The sequence below is a fragment of the Triticum aestivum genome, chromosome 6B, assembly GCF_018294505.1.
Source record: "Triticum aestivum cultivar Chinese Spring chromosome 6B, IWGSC CS RefSeq v2.1, whole genome shotgun sequence".
Taxonomy (NCBI): Eukaryota; Viridiplantae; Streptophyta; class Magnoliopsida; order Poales; family Poaceae; genus Triticum; species Triticum aestivum.
The window spans coordinates 690,009,064-690,026,200 of record NC_057810.1 but is presented as its reverse complement, the minus strand read 5'-3'; the positions used below and the strand labels follow the sequence as shown (position 1 = coordinate 690,026,200).

Genomic DNA, 17,137 nt, shown 5'->3' with positions numbered 1-17,137 from the left:
ATACATGGCTTCTCTCTCGAACAACCCGAAGAGACAACACACAAGAAAATCTACATAAATACCCATAAAAATAAAAAGTTGAAAACTGATCTTTTGGGTTCCTACATGCACCATTATCATGGCCAAAAAATCTAGCCACCGTCGTTGCCAAAGCGTTCGCTGGAGGGAAGAAACACATGCCTCCAACTTGCCAAGACCCAAGATAGTGCGATAGCAACTTGGCTGCATTATGAGCCTCTGAACAGGCGTCATCACAAGTGACATCGCACATGTCGATGTGGGTTGTCGGCCGAAGTAATACTCCACACATCTTGAATCGCAGTCTTGAAGTTCTCAAGTGGCAGAGTCGCCGAAAAACTTCAGAACCAGCAACCATCTTCCAAGCCAAATCTCCCTATGGACCATCCCTTGGACAAGACCGGCGCTGAAGCGTTGGCCTACTCCGAGACACATACTTCCGGCTCTACGAGACGATGGAGACGCAACCGATGTGACGCGGACGGAGCCAAAGAAACAAGAATGAGAGCAAGAGCTCCACCACTGTCTTGAAGAACTCGCTCGAACACAAATTTGTGGCTCCTGGACACCGCCGAAGAACGGTGGTCCGGAAAACTTTATTCACGATGACGGCGTCGACACCAAAGGAGAGCCGCCATCTGACATACCTAGCCTAGAACAGACCATATGGAAGGACCCGGGCTCCCCCACCCTCCCGCTGTTACCGGAGCGGCGAGCGGAGGGCAGAGGAGCCGACAGCCTTGTTGGCAACAGGAAGCAGGAACGGCTTCGCTTGCCAAATCGCCTCTCCTAGGCGGTTGAGAATAAAGCGGTAGGCAGTTTTTTTTTGAAAGGGGTAGGCAGTTTTCTCATACCGTGTGTTTTCGTGCGAGGAAGGAGACATATTGGGCAAGGGCGCGGTGCAACGTCGGAGCCGGCCACGGGTAGCGGCAGAGGTGTCATCCGAAAATCATTTGACGCTGCAATTTTTTTTCAGTTGCCGGAACAACAGACGTCCCTTTTGTTTTGAAAAAATAATAACGGGTATCCGTTTCGTATCTAAACCGGCCGGTTCAGCGTGGGCCGCCCATGTCAGCTGCTAGGTGGGGGACGCCTTGACCCCGTTGCGAGTTGAGAGCCACGTGGGCTGGCCTCGTCTTGTTCCTCTGTTCGTCTCTCCCCTCCCCCCTGCAGCCGCCGCCCGGCCCGCCGATTAGCCTGCGACGGCGCTGTGCTGCGCGGAGGCGACGGGACAAGGCGCGCCGTCGACCGCGTCCGAGCCGCCTCCCCTTCTTCCTCTGCCCCGCCGCCAAGGAAGGGAGGGTTCACAGTCGTCGTCCGCTCGCTCGATCGATCCTCGCCTGTACCGATCCAACGCGCGTGGAGAGAGAATTGGCCAGGGTTTCCTCGGCGGGCACGCAGTGGGAGGACTTCGGATCTACCAGCACCCAGTAACGGAGGAGTCCTCCTGCTCTCCCTCTTCCCCGCGGCTGCCGGCGACGGGCGCTTCCGACTGTCACGAATCGAGGTGATTCCAGTCTCTTTACCTCCTTAGAGAAACCTAGTACATGATTCCCTGATTTGGTGATGCCACATTCGACCGCGCTTGGTTTGCTAATTTCTCTCCGCTCACGCAGTGCCCGCCACCTGTTCGACGGAATGCTCGAGATGGCTGCTGCGAGTGACAGAGACCCTTTTGGAGACCTCCCTGACGAGCTCCTATCGCGCGTGCTGTCCTTCCTTCCGGCAGAGGATGCCCTACAGACCTGCGTGCTGGAAACCCGGTGGCGCGACCTCTGGAGGCGCTTGACCAGCTTGCGGTTCGTCTTTGATGGGCCAACGTTTCCGCGATACAACCGTTTCAAACGGTTGGTGAAGCTGCTTATCTGTCTCCGCGGGAACTCGCCTCTCATCAGGTGTGAGATCGACGCCTATCCTGACGATGAGCCGGAGAACATGTTCACAAACACCAGGCTGTTGATTGACTATGCTCTGGCGTGCGAAGCTGAGGAACTCATAGTAAGAGCAGCTGACATACAGTACGACCTACCAGTGTTCGATGTGCCTCTGAGTCTCATCTCCCAACACTTGAAGACCCTGCACCTTGAAGGGGTCAACCTCGACCACTCTGCTTTGAAGTTCTCAGGCTGCCTGGTGTTAGAGGATCTAAGGATTCAACTTTGCAACATTCGTGCATGTGAGATATCATCCATGTCACTAAAGCGCCTGTGCATCACCGACTACTGTTCTCTACCTGACATTGTGCGCCTTCGGATTTGTGCCCCGAGTCTTATCTCACTGCAGTTAGAGGATTTTGAAGGCCTGACACCTTTCCTTGAAAACATGCCATTGCTAGAAACAGCCCATGTTAACCTTGAAGATGGATGCCATGATCACTGTCGCAGTAATCAGGGGGTTTGTGATAATATTGTCTGTGGTTGTCATGCTTATCCTGTCAAGGAGGGGGTGCTTCTCAATGGTTTGTCCAATGCTGCCAAGTTGGACTTGATAGCTTTACCTAAAATGGTACGCTTTCACTTACTACCATTTCTATTCTTGTTATTTGTCACCTGAAAGTTTCTCTTGTAGTTTTTCTATCCATTAGTGGTTAGAACTGCAGATAAGCAAGTTGTTTACTTTCATTGTCGCATTTTCGTACTTTATCTTCCTCTAATGCATCTCAAATCGATGGCTAATAACACCGTTTGGATAAAATATGATATTTTAGGTTCTTATAGCATAAATTATTTAATTTTCTAGAGTCTCAGGTTCTTTTTTGTTCTTTGCAACTTGTTCAGTTTCTCTACAGATCGGATTTGAAATGGTGTCCCATCTTTGGCAAATTGAAGACTCTGTTACTCAATGAGTGGTTTACGGCTGTTGACCTAGTTTGCATTCTCCGACAGTCTCCAGTTCTTGAGTCACTCACTCTTAAGCTTGGCAACACCGAGGTATACGCTGTATATAACGATGTTGCTGTATTATTTAAGGTGTTATTGTGGATGCTGTATTTTTCTTACTAAGTGCTCTTATTTGATAGGACATTGTAGGAGCAACAGGAGCCCAAGAAACAAAAACACAATCATTTGTTTGTGCATGCCTTAAGTCCGTTTATATTGAATGTGAAGAGGTTGATGAGGGAGTTCTTGCAGTCTTGAATATCTTAAGTACATGCGGCATACTTCGTGATCAAATTAGCATCAAGGAGGATTCACGTACAGACTCAGATTGTAAGTTAGCTTTGTCCATATCTAGTATTTATTGCCAAATAGAATGTATGACAACCCTTCCTACTTGTTCTAACATGTCTGCTATAATTACATATCAATTAGAGTATCTCCACAGCAGACCAAAAAACAGTCTTAGCCTCTTAGGTGTGGAGAGAGAAGGTTTTTGGTATCCAGAAAATTTTCCGCCTTTGCAGTAGACCAAAAACTGGAGACCAAAAATTTCAACTTTATTTCTGCCACACATATTTGTGCATATGCAATGTTGTAAATAATATCAAACTCGTTTCAAATTAATCCGAAACAAATAAAGCACAAATAGTACTATGTCCGTCCCAAATTATAAGACATTTTGTTAGGCTATTTTAGCCTACCAAAACATCTTATAACAGAGGAAGTACTTCTTTATTACATAGTTCACCAGTCCACAACCCCAAATTCAACACACTTATTCATCAAACATAACACAAAGTGCATCAAACATAACACAAAACATAGAAGTAGAAGTGTAGAACTAGTGGTCTTGTTGACCATTCCATGTTCACCACTCCTCGATGAGATCTTGTTGAAGACGTTGATGGGTATCCGCATCTCGAATTTCTTGATGAACTTGAAGAAACTGTTGGATGCGGTTTTCCCTTCTACACGGATGCACTACCCTTCCCGTTAAGTCATAGGAGTAATCCAAATCTTGGCCACACTCATGCCGTGCAAGGTCATGGCGGCAGTCATGATGTACTAAAGGATTTCTTGCTCAAAAAACCGAGCCGGTCCCTGCAAATTAGCAAACTGGGCTTGCATAATCCCAAATATCCTCTTTACATCCTTCCTATCATCTGCTTGAGCACTATGGAAACCAAGTTGTTTCTTACCTTGGGGGCTGGGAAATGGCATCACAAAGGTTGCCCACTTTAGGTATATCCCACCTGCTAGGTAGTACCCCTTGTATGTGTGGCCATTTGCTTGAAACTCCACCGGTGGTGATTCCTCATTGGATAACCGTGCAAATAGTGTTGATCGGTGGAGCACATTGATGTCATTGCAAGCTCTAGGCATCCAAAGCCATGTCTCCTGATCTACAATGGCTTCAAGAATGATGGTGGTATCCTTCGCATGGCATTTGAGCTGCAGGGCAGTTCTTCCACCTCCAGTGTGTGCAACCAACTGAGCTGAGCATACCTGGAACTCCCCATCCCCCATGCTTTGTTCATCTCCAAAAGCCGAGTGTCCAGAGCATTGGGTGCTCTCAAATACTGTGGCCTAAACACTTGAACCATCGCCTTAGCAAATCGCTTCACACACTTGATGGAAGTGCTCTCTCCCATTGCCAAGTGATCATCAATCTAATATGCAGGAATGCCATATGCCATCATGCGCAATGCCGAAGTAATCTTCTGGATAGTATTGTGTCTAAGATCTCAGGCACAATTCCTCCTCTGCATGAAGAATCGATCATGCCCTTTGACGGAGTCGGCAACATGGAGGAACAAGTTCGGAGCCATTCTTAATCGGCGTCAAAAGTGTTGTGTCCAAGATCTCTGGCACAATTCCCCCTCTGCACGAAGAATTGGTCATGCTCTTTGACAGAGTTGGCAATGTGGAGGAACAAGTTAGGAGCCATTTTGGATCGGTGTCGAAAGTATCGCTTTGGATGCACCGGATTTGCACTCTTGACAATGGAACCTCCATGCTTTGGCCTCTTGTTCTTCTCCATGCCGATCAACGTGGTCATGGCAATGTCATCATCTTCATCCCACTCATTCCTCTTTGAAGCAGGAATCATCATACGGGGAGGATTCACGCTCACAACGTATGACAAGAAAAGGCAACAAAAATTAACTTAGAGAACTTCCATCGAACACTTTGTGGGCACCGAGCTCAAGTTCGGCTAAGAACTTCCATCGAACACTTTGTGGGCACAGAGCTCAAGTTCGGCCGATGTAGCTCGTTGGCAGCCTAGTAAAGGCGTCAGGATGGACCCAGGGGTCGTAGGGGAGCCGGGGATGCAGCCAACTTCGGCGGCGGCATGCCGCCTTGTATCGAGAGCTCGATATGGAGTGGTGGCTCGGCGCTGGTCACCCGGCCGATAATCGACCTCGCAGGCGACGGTGAGCATATCATCCATCGGCGGGGCAGGAAAATGGTCGAAATCGACAACTTCGGGCGGCGGTGTGTCGAGCTTCTGCGGCGGCCGAGGGGGTCATGGCGGTTGGTGTCAGGGCTCGGCGTGGCCGATAGAGTGGCGGCGGCGGCGAGAATCGGCGGCAGCGAGATGGGGAGGGGCAGCGGTGATGAAATTTCAGGTTGGGGTTCTCGTCAGAGTGTTTTGCGTTTTTTTGGTCTGTCGCTAGTGGATTGGTATATTTACCAATTCGATAGCAATTTTTAGGCTATAGCCTAAAATTTTTTTTTGGTCGCCGTGCAGGTTTTGGTCTGCTGTTGGAGCCTTTTTTTGGCCTCAAAGACCATAAAATTCTGGTTTTTTTTGTTTCAGCTACATTTTTTGGTCTGCTATTGGGGATGTTTTTAGAATGTATGGCACACCCTCCAAATCCATTCATATTTTGTATTCATTATCCTTCAGTATAAATTGTATCTGCATGCTGATGGAGTTTAGAGTGGCTGTTATATTTTAAGGTTGTTTATTATTTTGTAATTGTTGGTGACACTAAAATAGTAGGCACACATTTCTGATGTACTTATAGATCTGTACCATCCATGCAAAATCATTTTTTATTCTCTTCTGTTTTTTTCAGTTCAAAAAATTATTTAATCCTTTTACTGTAGTGTGATGAAAATAGTAGTTGTTCTCATCTTGAAATTCAGTTTAGGTCTTCTCTCGTATTCCATTGGTAGAATACATATCACTAAGAATTCAGTTTAGGCCTTTGCCTCACTGTATTTACTGTTGCTCAAGCATGTTGTCAGTTTGATTAGTTTGATTGACAGAGACTGAAAGTCAAGTTGCATGTGTTCCACACTTGTTTAAGCCTCAAGCAGTCCTGACTCTCAGCCCTCTCTGAAAGGTCATATTTGTGTTGGTGTTTTGCTCTGGTAAGGCTAAACTCTTCTGTTAACAACTACAGAAATTTTGTCAGGCTGCAGTATAGTTGGTTCCTCTATATCAAACTGGTACCCAGGATATTTGAAGTTCCCTTCTATGTTTCTGACTTGTCTTGCTTGTGCAGATTCATCTGCTGATAGCGACTCCACTGATAGCGACTAAGATGTGTGGTCGGTCATGATGTTCATCTGAAGACTTTTGTTTCTCTAAAGAATCTGCAATGGTGGCCATGTTTTGGCTGTTAGCCTGTAACCGTGAAGTTCTGTTTCTGCTTCCCATCTTTGGTCTCTGCCGGAATTCTGTCTTAATGGTTTGTTTGGTGCAACTGCAAGACGTTCCACTTTGTCAGGAATCTGCCAGGAATCTAAATGATGGTTACAACTTTGCTATGTTTCTATAATCCGCCGGGAATCTGTATGATGGTTACATACATATTTTGTAAATCATCAATATATACGGGAACAGTACATGCATCTCTTCTGTCCCTGTGCGTCATATATATACATCGGAATTGTACATGCATCAGAAATCCTGGGTGTCCAAGTGCGCTAATAATCCTGGGTGAGGTAGCGACCTAAGTTTCCTCTTGATATGTTGAAGATTGTGGGAACAGCAGTGTCATTTCGACCTGAAGAAATAGTCGTTTTGCTGCTTGAGTGTCACCTCAGAAAGAGTCGAATTTAAATTACATGTTCATTCCGTTTCAATGTTTCATCTTGGTCTTGAAGCCAGGTTTGTGGCTCTGTGCCTCTTGCTTCTTCTGTCTAATCTGAAACTTGCCGTATTTTGTTCTGAGTCTTGTCATCGTGTGCTGAGTATGATGGTTTGCAAGTCTCTGCATATACAGCTTTCAGATTTGATATCCAGAGATATATAAGGGCCAGGATTGTTATGATCCTGGCTGCTGATGTTTGACAAGATATGCGCTTGGTCTTGATGTTTGTCTAAAGGCTTCTTCTGTTCCTCTAAAGAATCTTGTATCGCTGGCCATGTGACTCTGCTGGAAATCTGCGTTTGATGCAACTTAGCAAAATGATGCCTGTCAGAACATTGCTATGTTTTTTAATGGCAGCTGGGAAGCGCAGTGATATGTTTGTGTTAGCGCCTTAGCGGTACATATTTTTTTGATGATCAATATATTACGGTAGTGTCCTGGAAAATGACGCGCATTTGCTCATTCTCCCTTGGCTGCACCATAGATGACATGCCTTCTTCCTCCATACTGTATTGCCTACTGAAGTTGTCATCATCAGCATTGGCATTGTTCTGTTCCATTGCTGTATTGTTTTCCACGCTTTGCATCACTTCAAGTTTTGTCTCAACTTGCCTCATTGTTGGCCTATCTTCACCCTTTAAGCTTAAGCACCTCACTGCTACTGCTGCAACTCCGTCGGCTTCTTCAGCCCCTTCCTCGTTGACTTGCTGGTCTAGCATCTCGAAGAGTTTGTCTTGGTTCACTTGCAAGATGAATTCAGCAATTAGACTGCCTCCTGGTGTTGACAGGTGGACACATGGTTTCTTCCTTGTTAATAGCTCCACAAGCATGACCCCAAAGCTATACACATCACTTTTCTCGGTGAGGCGCCGTGTGTGGTAGTACTCTGGATCCAAATATCCAAAAGTTCCTTGCACTGCAGTTGTAACTCCAGTTTGATCAATGGGGATGCCTCGCGAAGCTCCAAAATCTGATACTTTTGCTGTGAGGTGGTCGTCAAGTAGTACATTGGCAGACTTGATATCTCTATGTACTATTGATACTGAAGCAGCCGAGTGCAGATAAGCAAGGCATCTCGAGGTTTCAAGTGCTATTCTTAGCCGATCTTTCCATGGCACTGATAGTGGAGTGCTGACATGAAGATGATCAGAAAGAGTTCCATTTGAAATGAACTCGTAGACCAGCAATGGAACTTCTGTCTCGAGACAACATCCCAAAAGCTTCACTACATTCCTGTGGTTGACTTGAGAAAGGATGGCAACCTCATTGATGAAATCATCTATCTCTCTCTGAATTATAACTTTTGACTTTTTGATGGCAACAACATGTTTGTCAGATAAAATCCCCTTGTAGACAGTGCCGTGGCCTCCACCTCCAAGTTTTCGAGCCTCGGCAAACTTATCTGTTGCCTTCTCAAGCTCTTCTAAGCTGAAAATCATCCTTTCGGCGATATCCTTGTCTACAAGCCGCTGTAACAACAATCCTCTGTTCTTTCTGAAGAAAAAATCTCTTGACTTCCTTGCTTTCGCAACTATGAGCTTTCGTCTTAACACTGAGAATAATTAGAAGAATGCCTACACCACTGCCTATTCCAACCGCAACGGAAAATCCTGGAGAATGCATAATCAATCGGCTTGGGTCTAGCTAGATTTGAGTAAGTAAATAAATGTATTTGGGCTGCGTATATCTTAGTTATGCACAAGCCGGGTGTAATGCTTAAACCTTTTAAGTAATAAAGCGCCATTATAAAAAAACTAAATAAATGTATAAACCATCATGAATATTAATAATACTACAATAATATTCATTTATCTTACTATGTTATCAACGAAGTCTTTTCCAATCTTGCTCATTACCTGAATTTTTTGATTTGTCTGATTCGGTTGAAGAACATCCATTTTGTTTTGGGGGGTTACCAGTGGTGCCATCCGGACAGGTACCTGATTTTTTGATTTGGTTGAAGACCATCCATTTTGTTTTCGGGGGTTACCAGTGGTGCCATCCGGACAGGTACATGTATATGACCCTATCAGATTGATGCACTGGCCAAAGCAGGAGTACTCGCCTTGACTTGTACACTCGTCAATATCTGCAGTAGTAGACAAGCAAAGTAAGTAGTTTGTGGCTTTGCGCACTACTGAAGTAACGGTACTGATTATTATACAGAGAGTCCATGTTGCACACACCTTGGCATCCATGTTGCACATAAGGGTTGCCTTGGTAGCCATGCCAACACTGGCATGTGTGGCCTCCTGTTGAATCATCTGATTTAGGGTACTCGAGGCACTTACTGTTGTCGCTGAGGCACCCAAATTCACTTGAATTGCTAGCCTCAGCACACGACAAGTTACCGAACAGCCAACTGATAGCCGTTCTAATTGGTACCCCTGGTATGGGGTGTAGTACGCCTTTGGAGGCACCAAGGGTGGTGTCAGATGATGCCGCCTTCTGCAGCATCATGGCATTCTTCTTCTCGCTCCACCATTTTCTCTCCACCAATGCAAGGCTTGAGTTGACCGGCAACTTCTCTTTATCCACGGTGTACTCGAAGGGAAACTTATTTGAGTTAGAAAAGATGGTACCTGTAGTGCAACAACCATTTGCTATCGATGGCAAGTCAGAACATGTGCCATCAGTTGCTATCACGGGATGACCCGGCATGCATTTCGAAGAACAGGAGCTGCTGGCGGATTCATCATGGGGAGAAGGCCAACTGCCAGGAGAAGGCCATTGAACAAGGAAATAGATTCCGCACCCCATAACTATGATCTCATTCCCGTCTGCTACCCTATATATGGTGTCGTTGAGGGGGAGTGACAAATTCATGTAGATGGTACGGTCGGACTGGGGCCACTCATCCCCCGCCAAGGTGAGGATCCCACTGTCAATGTAGAGTGTGCTGTCTTGCAATGATACTAGATCATGGCGGCGCGCGTTGCCGCACCCGTCTATTTTTTCAGTAAGATAGTAATTTATAGCATCGTTCAAGAGGGCGCCGTGACAGGTTAGAGACGAACATATGTAATTGTTGTTGCAACTAAAACTACTAAATTTAGAAAAGACGGGTAGAGCTTTCTATAAGTTAGAATAATTTCAATTTCATAGGAGTACAAAGAAATGGAAGTGGATAAGATTGAAAATTGATAATGCTATCAAAGCAACAGTGCTAGCACGCACTTGGATGTTACTCAACAACACATTAGTAACACCGACTAAAATATTGTTTCAGTAAAAGCACCAATGGAGGGGTAACTTAGTTACATGGATATTGATGGTAGCAAAATAGTAACATTTCTAGTTCTGCAATCCCCGAATAATAAGCCTAAGTGCTACTGGTGACATGCTGCTGACCAAGGTTGAAAATACCATTATTATCTTCAGTATTGAATTCATGATAAAAACAATCAGAATCCTATGCCATTTAGAGCAGATCTCGACATCAGAAAAATGAATGAACAAACACTGTGTTTAATTATATTTGTATCAAAAATCCAAAATATTTAAATTCTGCAATGGCAATTTATGTTTCCACAGCGAGCTGAGTGGCAAACCTTGACATTGGCATAGTTGTCAATCATGGAAGCAAATTTGTAGCCAAAAAGTATAGCCTCAAAAAACATGCCTGGTCTGGTAGGCAGTTGTCTATATTACGGTCTGGATCAAAGACATGCATTATGAGGACTTCCCCTGTTTAGAAGTAAATGGACTGCAAGAATCTGAAAAATGATTATAAGAAATGTGGAGCTGGAGGAGTGCAAAATTGTATGACAAAATATTAAGGTCAGTTTGCAATGCATCTCAAATTATATACACGCGTGCACGCGCGCGCGCACACACACAGAAAATGGCGACCAAGACGATATAAACAGTCCCAGTATCTGATCGTGATGTTCGAAACTTTATCTTAGAAAAATTGTCATTGTAGAACGATACACAGTTCGTATAACCAATTGCTAAGTGTACACATGGGGCGAATTTTGGATTCATCTCCAAATAATATAAATAGCCAAGCTAATTGTACTGACGGGTTCAGATGTTGAGGTACCATGGGAGACAAATACCAGGTGAAAAAGGTCAACATAGCAGACCATAAAATCCATAGATTGAGAAAATCCTAAATAAAGGGTCCTAAAAACATATAAGGGAATCAATAGTGACTTTCTTCACTTTTTCCCCCGGTAAGAGATTGGTGGATCCAAGAACATCTGGATGAACGAAATCAGCGGATAAACAGAGCAGCGCACACGCGGAGGGGGTGACTGAAGTGGTATTGGCAGGCAGGTGGAGAGCGATGTCTGAGGAGAAGAGAGAAAGGGAGCGGGAGGGGAAGACATCACTATAGCGCATAGAAAAGAACCAGCACCGCCCTGCCACCGTCGCTGTGGAAGATGGATCTGCTGGTCCAGTGGTGCAAAGGAAGATAAGGCATTGCCTACACGTCACGAGAATCATCTTTCGCTATGATCCTATCCCTTGCATCTCCCTTAGAGCATCTCCAGCCGTTCGCCCCCCCAGGGCACCGAAAAAGAGCGGTCTAGGGGCGAGCCGGCGCTATTTCGGCCCCTGGGGTTCATTTCTCCCCAGCCACGCGCCCAGGTACCGCCTCCGAAGACGCTCCATATTCGAAATCCATCATTCCCGCTCAAAGAAACAATAAACCGGCGATCATCGGAATAGTTCGACGATTCAAAGTGCCACAGATCAGCGATCAAATGTAGTTCAGCGTACAAAAAAGAAAGGACGCGGAAGGCATCAGACTTCGAGCTCAACCTCCGGCGGCGTTGTCGTCGGCATAGCGGGCTGGGAGGAGTCGGCGGGGCTACCAGGCTGTTTGGCGCGGCTTCCGGGCTGTTCGGCGCGGCGGAGGCATCATCCTCGGTGGGGCTGGGCGTCGCGGAGGCATCGTCATCAGCCGCCGGGCTGGGCGGCGGCGTCGGCGTCGCCGGTATCTGGGCCAGGATGAGGCCGCGATTGGCCAAGAACCACGCCTTGAGCTTCTTGTCGCCGCTCTGGAGCATGTCAGCGCCGCCCATCAAAAAGGCGAGATCGTTGTTCCTCTTCTTGGCGTCTTGAGCTTTGAGCTTCGCGGCGGCGCTGGTCCGAAGCAAGTCGAGTTTGACGGCGCTGTTCGTCATCAAAACAACCCACCTTGCCTCAGTTTTCTCCTCTCGCTCGGCGGCTCTGGTCTTGGCGTTGGCGATGCAGTGTTCGATGGACTCTTGCACGCGCGCGGCAGCCGACTCGGCGTATTTCGCCTTCTTGGCACCTTTGTTGCCTTCCGGGCGCCCGTCGGCCGCGCCCGCGGTCGGTGCGTCCGGTTTGTACGTCTCTTTGGCCTTGGCGAGGGTGCGTCGGACAGCCGCCCATTTCTCGCACTTGTCGATCCGCTTGAAGACGTGGAGGTACTTGAAGTCTGCATCAATGTTGTCGTCGCAGAACATGCCAAACATGCGTAGCAGCTGCGCCGAAGAAAGGACATCAGTCGGCACCAGAGCGCGCGCCAAGGCGCGTACAAGGCGAAAGAGCGCTCGCGGAGCGAAAGAACGGCGTGCGATACCTGATCCTAGACGCTGGTGCCGCTCTTCGGGCGAGCCGCGACCTCCTCGACGATCACATGCCATTTGTTGCACGCCGTTTGGAAGAGTGACCAATGGTTCGCCATCCCCTTCGACCCCTGCTTCATATCAAGCATGTCTTTGAAGTAGGGGTCGACAAGCTTCCGCTCGTCAAACTCGGCCTTGATGCGGTCCCAGTACGTCTCGATGCTCTGATTCGTGCTAGTGACTGGGTCGAGGTAGACGACCTTCCACGCTTCGGCGAGGCACTCCTCTTCCTTGGACGCCCATTTGATGCGCGGCTCGCCGGACTTGGCCGCCATCTTCTTCTTCTTCTTCTTCTTCTTGCCTTTCTTCGTCGGCGCCGGCTCCTCCACCTCTTCTTCCTCCTCCTCCGGCTCTTCCTCGCCGTCCATGTCAGCGAGGTCAATTGAGCCGTCCTGCGTAGTGAATCCGGGGGAAGCGGCGGCGGCAGCCAAGCCGGTTGCGATGATGTCGTCCATGTCGGCCTCCGTCGTGCCGGCGTCGCTGAGATGCGACATGGACGAGGCTTGCGAGTACAGGCCGCGGCGAAGAGGGGGCGTCGGTGAGGCTGCGTAGTCCGGCGGCGAGTACGTGTAAGGCGGGTACTGCAGGCCGGCGAACGCGGGCGAGGGCGTGCGCTGGGAACGACGCCCGTGGGGGAACGTGATGTTGGGGTTGAAACCACCGTGAGCATCCCCATCAGCATAGCCTGGCAACAGCGTGCTCCATGGGTGCGGCGACGACGAGAACCCGGCCGGAGAGTCGACGCTCTGCTGGCTCCAGGCCACGTACGGGTGCCCATCGGGTGGATTTGCCATCGCCGCGCGCGCCACCTCCGCCTGTTCGGCGACACGCTCCGCCGCCACCGCCGCTGCAACGTACGCCGCTTTTTCCCTCGCCTTCTTGGCCCTGTTGCGCCTATCGGCGGTGAAGGCCTCCTGGCGCTCCACATCCGCCTTCCACTCGGCATTGGTCATGCCGGGGGGCTTGGAGAGTGGAACCCTCGGCTTCCTTTGCTTCGGCTGGGCGGCGGCGGCGGTGGGATCCATCGCGGCGCGTGGCATCACGTACTTCTTAGGCGGCATGGCTGGCGGAACGGCAGGGAGGAGGCGGGGGATTGGCGGGAGGAATGGAGAAGAGAGCGGTGAGCGCGGGAGGAAATGACGGGAAAAGGGCTTCCAGTCGCCGACAGAGCGGGCCCATGCCGCTTTTCGCTTGTGCCGGCGCGCCCAGGCGACACCCGGCCTTTTGGGTTCTGGGTGGGATCGCCGGCTCTGGATTTCGCCCAAACCGGCGCTAAACGAGATCCCGGGGACGCGACTGGGCTGATTTTCGGCCACCAGCGCTAAAAAATCGCCTTGGGGGGGGCCTGTTGGGGGCGCGGCCGGAGATGCTCTTACTCCCTAGGCGCGCAATGCTGATGTGTGGATCGCTGGTTCCTTCGCGCATCTCGAAACAACAAGAGGTCGGGGAGGGGAGCAGGCAAACGAGAGAGAGAGAATCAAGCGAGAAGAATGCGAACGGGGGAGGAGGGGCGGCCGTGGCTATGCGGCTACAACATGCTTGGCCCAAGCCCATTTGGCTGAAGTTTACATCAGATCACCGAATTTGTTACGGAAGCAGCGGCCTAAACATGCAGCGCTCGAAGCTCAGCAAAAGGTCAGGATTAGAATGAAATCTAACGGCCACGGACATCCACAACACACATCCAATGGTATGAAACGGTAATGGCCCGAGAGGGCTCGATTAGTGCTCAGTTTTAATGTCTTAAAATTTCAAGCACTTCGAATCCGGAGCTGTTCATGAAGAGCTTTGGTGGATGGTACGTGTCGTTGCAGGTAAGCTCGAAGCCCTCATGGTGGCACCCGGCACCGACGCCGAATGGGTAAGGCACGGCTATGTTGCCGCATCTGTTGCTGCAGTTGGGCAACGCTACGTCGGCCGACACTAGCACCAACATGGTGGCCAGAAGCTGCAGCAGGGCTGCTAATGCTATACCTGCCACACTCATTTGTCTCTGAGTTTGAATTTTGTGCGGTGTGCGTTTGGATTGCTTCCACATATATATGTTTGGCTATGAGAAATAATTGACCTTTGACTATGAGAAGGAAGATCTTCACTCGCAAAAAAAAAAGAGTGAAGGAAGATCTTAGTATGGATGCAACAACAGGAACAAGCAGCAGGTATACTGGGAAATCCGGGAGAACACGGAAGATGACTGCTATTTTTTCTCCTATAAGAAAAGCAAGGACGCATGCATGAGATGAATATGAGGTGATGAGATAGAAGAGATGGTTGTTGCGGTGGAGATGATTTTTTACCAGGGAGGAGAAGATCGACCGCAGCGGCGAGCTCGTCTATGTCCTCACCTGGAAGAGAGAAGAGCTCTCAGGCATGGGGGACGGGAGATCGTGAGGAGGCTGGGGAGAGTCTTGTGATAAGGATGAACGTTCGCCGGGATTTTTGCGGCTCCCGTTGGCGCGTCGCGGGTAAAACGAACACCACACATTTGGCAGAAGAAAATTCGGTGGCAGAAGACCGTCGACCGATACGAGATGGAGAAGAGCCGTCTAGATTTTCAATGTTTTGCTTTGACGTACTCTGATACTCTCCAAACGTGACTGACTGAGCATGCAGTGAAACCACAATGGCATTCGACCTGCTTTACAAGTTACATCAGTGGAGAAACGGCCTTTAGTCCCGGTTCACTAACCGTGACTAATAAATCAGGATTAAAGGTCCCCACCCTTTAATTCCGGTTGGACCCGGGACTAAATCCCTGCCACGTGGGCGTGGGGGCTGGGGACCTTTAGTCTCGGTTGGTGACACCAACCGGGACTAAAGGTTTAGGGGTTTAAGGGTTTAGCGTTTATTGTTTATTTTTTCTTTTCATTTTGTGTTTTTTATTTAATTCTTTTTCATTTCAAACATATTTTACGCTACTACATATTATACACATTATGCATATATAATACAATTTCTCGTGGAACCAATTATATATAATAGAATTTCTCGTACAACCAATCATATATCATAGAATTTCTCGTACAGACATGCATATACATATCTTTACTCCTAATGGAGCAGTTAGTAGCCTGGTACGGTTTATTTTCGTCTCACCTTTGTCTTTGTCTGGTTTATTTTCATCCCACCTCCCGTAATAACCCTCGCACGAAGAAAACGGACGACGGCAAAGGCCCCTTGCACCAAAAAAAAACGGACGAAGTGAAGGGGTGACGACCCCTCGATCTATTCGCGACGCGAAGGCGCCGCCGCCGCCATCGCGGATCCCAGGCGCTAGCCGCGGATCCCTTTGCCGGCACCGAGGGGTCATGGAGGTGCCGCCGCCGAGGTCCTAAAGGAGGTGCCCTCGTCGAGGTCCTAAAGGAGGCGCCGCCGCCATCGTTGTGGACCCCCGGGCGCCATCGGGACACCTCTGCTGAGGTACGCCTTCGCCTCCGCACGGTAATGGGCATGGTGGTGGAAGAAGGTCGTCTTCCCAGAGCAAAATGTGGCCAAGGTTACTTCTTGCGATGTGCTGGGCCAAGTGCATCTTCTACTCGGTCTTTGAAGGAAAAATCTATGACCAACTAAATTTTGATAAGAACTAAAAAAACAACTAATTTTTTTAATATAGAAGAGGCTGGCGCCCGGTTTTAAATTAATGAAGCCCTTACAACCAACATCCCAACAACATAACACTGCAGAACGAAAGGAAAAAAAGAGGAAAAACTCTAGTAAGATATATGGGTGCCCAGAAGCAGCGACAAAGCTCAAAATAATACAACAAGGCATAGGAGCCCTCAAACATGATTGGGAGACCGACGCTGCAAAGAAGGCCAACTCCAGAAGGAGACCAGCCAGCAAAAGAGGCTATGCCATTGCCATCGCCTGTGCGTCCGACAAAATAGCATCATCCTGCTCCATCGCCAATAGGAGCCCCCACCTCCTCGCCCTTTACTCGAAGGGCGCCCCACCGTTCGAATGATGGAGTGCTCACCACCCTAGAGCACATATGGAAGCCGGTGCCAAGACAACAGAGGGAGGCTTTCAAGCACAACCACCTCACGGAACCTAGCTCCTCGGGAGTGCACCATCGTAGAAGCTTGGACCAACACACGACGAGAAGAAGCTGCCATATATAGAACTCACCTCAGCGATTGGCAAGATGGGACCTTGCTCATGAGACGGAGCCTCCAAGGAGGAAACGGCCACAACGCCCCCACCACCTGGTCTGGACATGCCAGATACAGGGTTTTCACCCAGAGCGCATGGTGGACACAGGTCACCCACGCTGACACCTCCAAGGAGGAAATCGGCACAACCAGAGTGTCGCTATCACCGGCACCGACACCGTCGGGTAGAGCTTTCGCTCGGGACACGACGCCAATCACCCAGGTCCATCAGCCATGGACAACCGAGGCAAGATGCAGACAACGCACCGACCAGGCGGGAGGCCGCGAAGAACACACCCGCAAGCCGGACGCCCCCGAGTAATCCGCCTCGCCACCCAAGCGGCCGAGGCGACACACGAGCACCCGCACAGCAATACCCG

At 48.9% G+C, this 17,137-nt stretch overlaps 4 protein-coding genes across 11 annotated transcripts; 1 reads left to right on the top strand and 3 right to left on the bottom strand.

Annotated features, from left to right (window-relative positions):
• The first annotated feature begins 1,109 nt into the window (after positions 1-1,109).
• Positions 1,110-6,950, top strand: LOC123139298 (putative FBD-associated F-box protein At5g38570). Of its 8 annotated transcripts, none has more exons than XR_006469519.1 (6): positions 1,117-1,525; positions 1,635-2,523; positions 2,796-2,948; positions 3,038-3,227; positions 6,162-6,278; positions 6,413-6,772. XR_006469519.1 is itself a non-coding variant. In XM_044559104.1 (5 exons), coding segments are annotated over exons 2-5 (1,212 nt in total). In that variant the 5' UTR covers positions 1,112-1,525; positions 1,635-1,656; the 3' UTR covers positions 6,176-6,950. The 8 variants fall into 8 exon arrangements, 4 of the variants coding, with proteins under 4 accessions (XP_044415036.1, XP_044415039.1, XP_044415037.1 ...); XR_006469520.1 differs by having other exon boundaries at positions 1,118-1,525; positions 6,174-6,278; XM_044559104.1 differs by having other exon boundaries at positions 1,112-1,525; positions 6,174-6,950.
• LOC123139301 (wall-associated receptor kinase 3) lies at positions 6,654-8,442 on the bottom strand. Its single transcript, XM_044559106.1, has one exon. The coding sequence runs from the start codon at positions 8,440-8,442 to the stop codon at positions 7,420-7,422; it is 1,023 nt and encodes a 340-aa protein (XP_044415041.1). The 3' UTR covers positions 6,654-7,419.
• Positions 8,443-8,472: 30 nt separating this feature from the next.
• LOC123139639 (uncharacterized) lies at positions 8,473-12,453 on the bottom strand. The gene is made up of 4 exons (XM_044559383.1): positions 11,827-12,453; positions 9,190-10,078; positions 8,860-9,092; positions 8,473-8,613 (listed from the first exon to the last, which is right to left on the bottom strand). Exons 1-4 carry the CDS (start codon positions 12,451-12,453, stop codon positions 8,590-8,592), a joined length of 1,773 nt encoding a protein of 590 aa, XP_044415318.1. The 3' UTR covers positions 8,473-8,589.
• A 44-nt stretch (positions 12,454-12,497) lies between these two features.
• Positions 12,498-14,994, bottom strand: LOC123139300 (uncharacterized). Its single transcript, XM_044559105.1, has 2 exons — positions 14,904-14,994; positions 12,498-14,815 (listed from the first exon to the last, which is right to left on the bottom strand). The coding sequence occupies exon 2, from the start codon at positions 13,665-13,667 to the stop codon at positions 12,567-12,569; it is 1,101 nt and encodes a 366-aa protein (XP_044415040.1). The 5' UTR covers positions 13,668-14,815; positions 14,904-14,994; the 3' UTR covers positions 12,498-12,566.
• Positions 14,995-17,137: the final 2,143 nt, after the last annotated feature.

Bases quoted from the DNA above. Each gene is read 5' to 3' on its own strand.
- LOC123139639 (XM_044559383.1), bottom strand. From the start codon at position 12,453: ATGTTTGGCATGTTCTGCGACGACAACATTGATGCAGACTTCAAGTAC. The intron at 10,079-11,826 runs GTAGCCCCGCCG...TCTAACTTATAG, and splicing joins AAGCCGCGCCAAACAGCCTG to AAAGCTCTACCCGTCTTTTC. The intron at 8,614-8,859 runs GTAATGAGCAAG...TGCATTCTCCAG, and splicing joins AGACAAATCAAAAAATTCAG to GATTTTCCGTTGCGGTTGGA.
- LOC123139298 (XM_044559101.1), top strand. From the start codon at position 1,657: ATGCTCGAGATGGCTGCTGCGAGTGACAGAGACCCTTTTGGAGACCTC. The intron at 2,524-2,795 runs GTACGCTTTCAC...CAACTTGTTCAG, and splicing joins TGATAGCTTTACCTAAAATG to TTTCTCTACAGATCGGATTT. The intron at 2,949-3,037 runs GTATACGCTGTA...CTTATTTGATAG, and splicing joins TTAAGCTTGGCAACACCGAG to GACATTGTAGGAGCAACAGG.
- LOC123139300 (XM_044559105.1), bottom strand. From the start codon at position 13,667: ATGCCGCCTAAGAAGTACGTGATGCCACGCGCCGCGATGGATCCCACC.
- LOC123139301 (XM_044559106.1), bottom strand. From the start codon at position 8,442: ATGATTTTCAGCTTAGAAGAGCTTGAGAAGGCAACAGATAAGTTTGCC.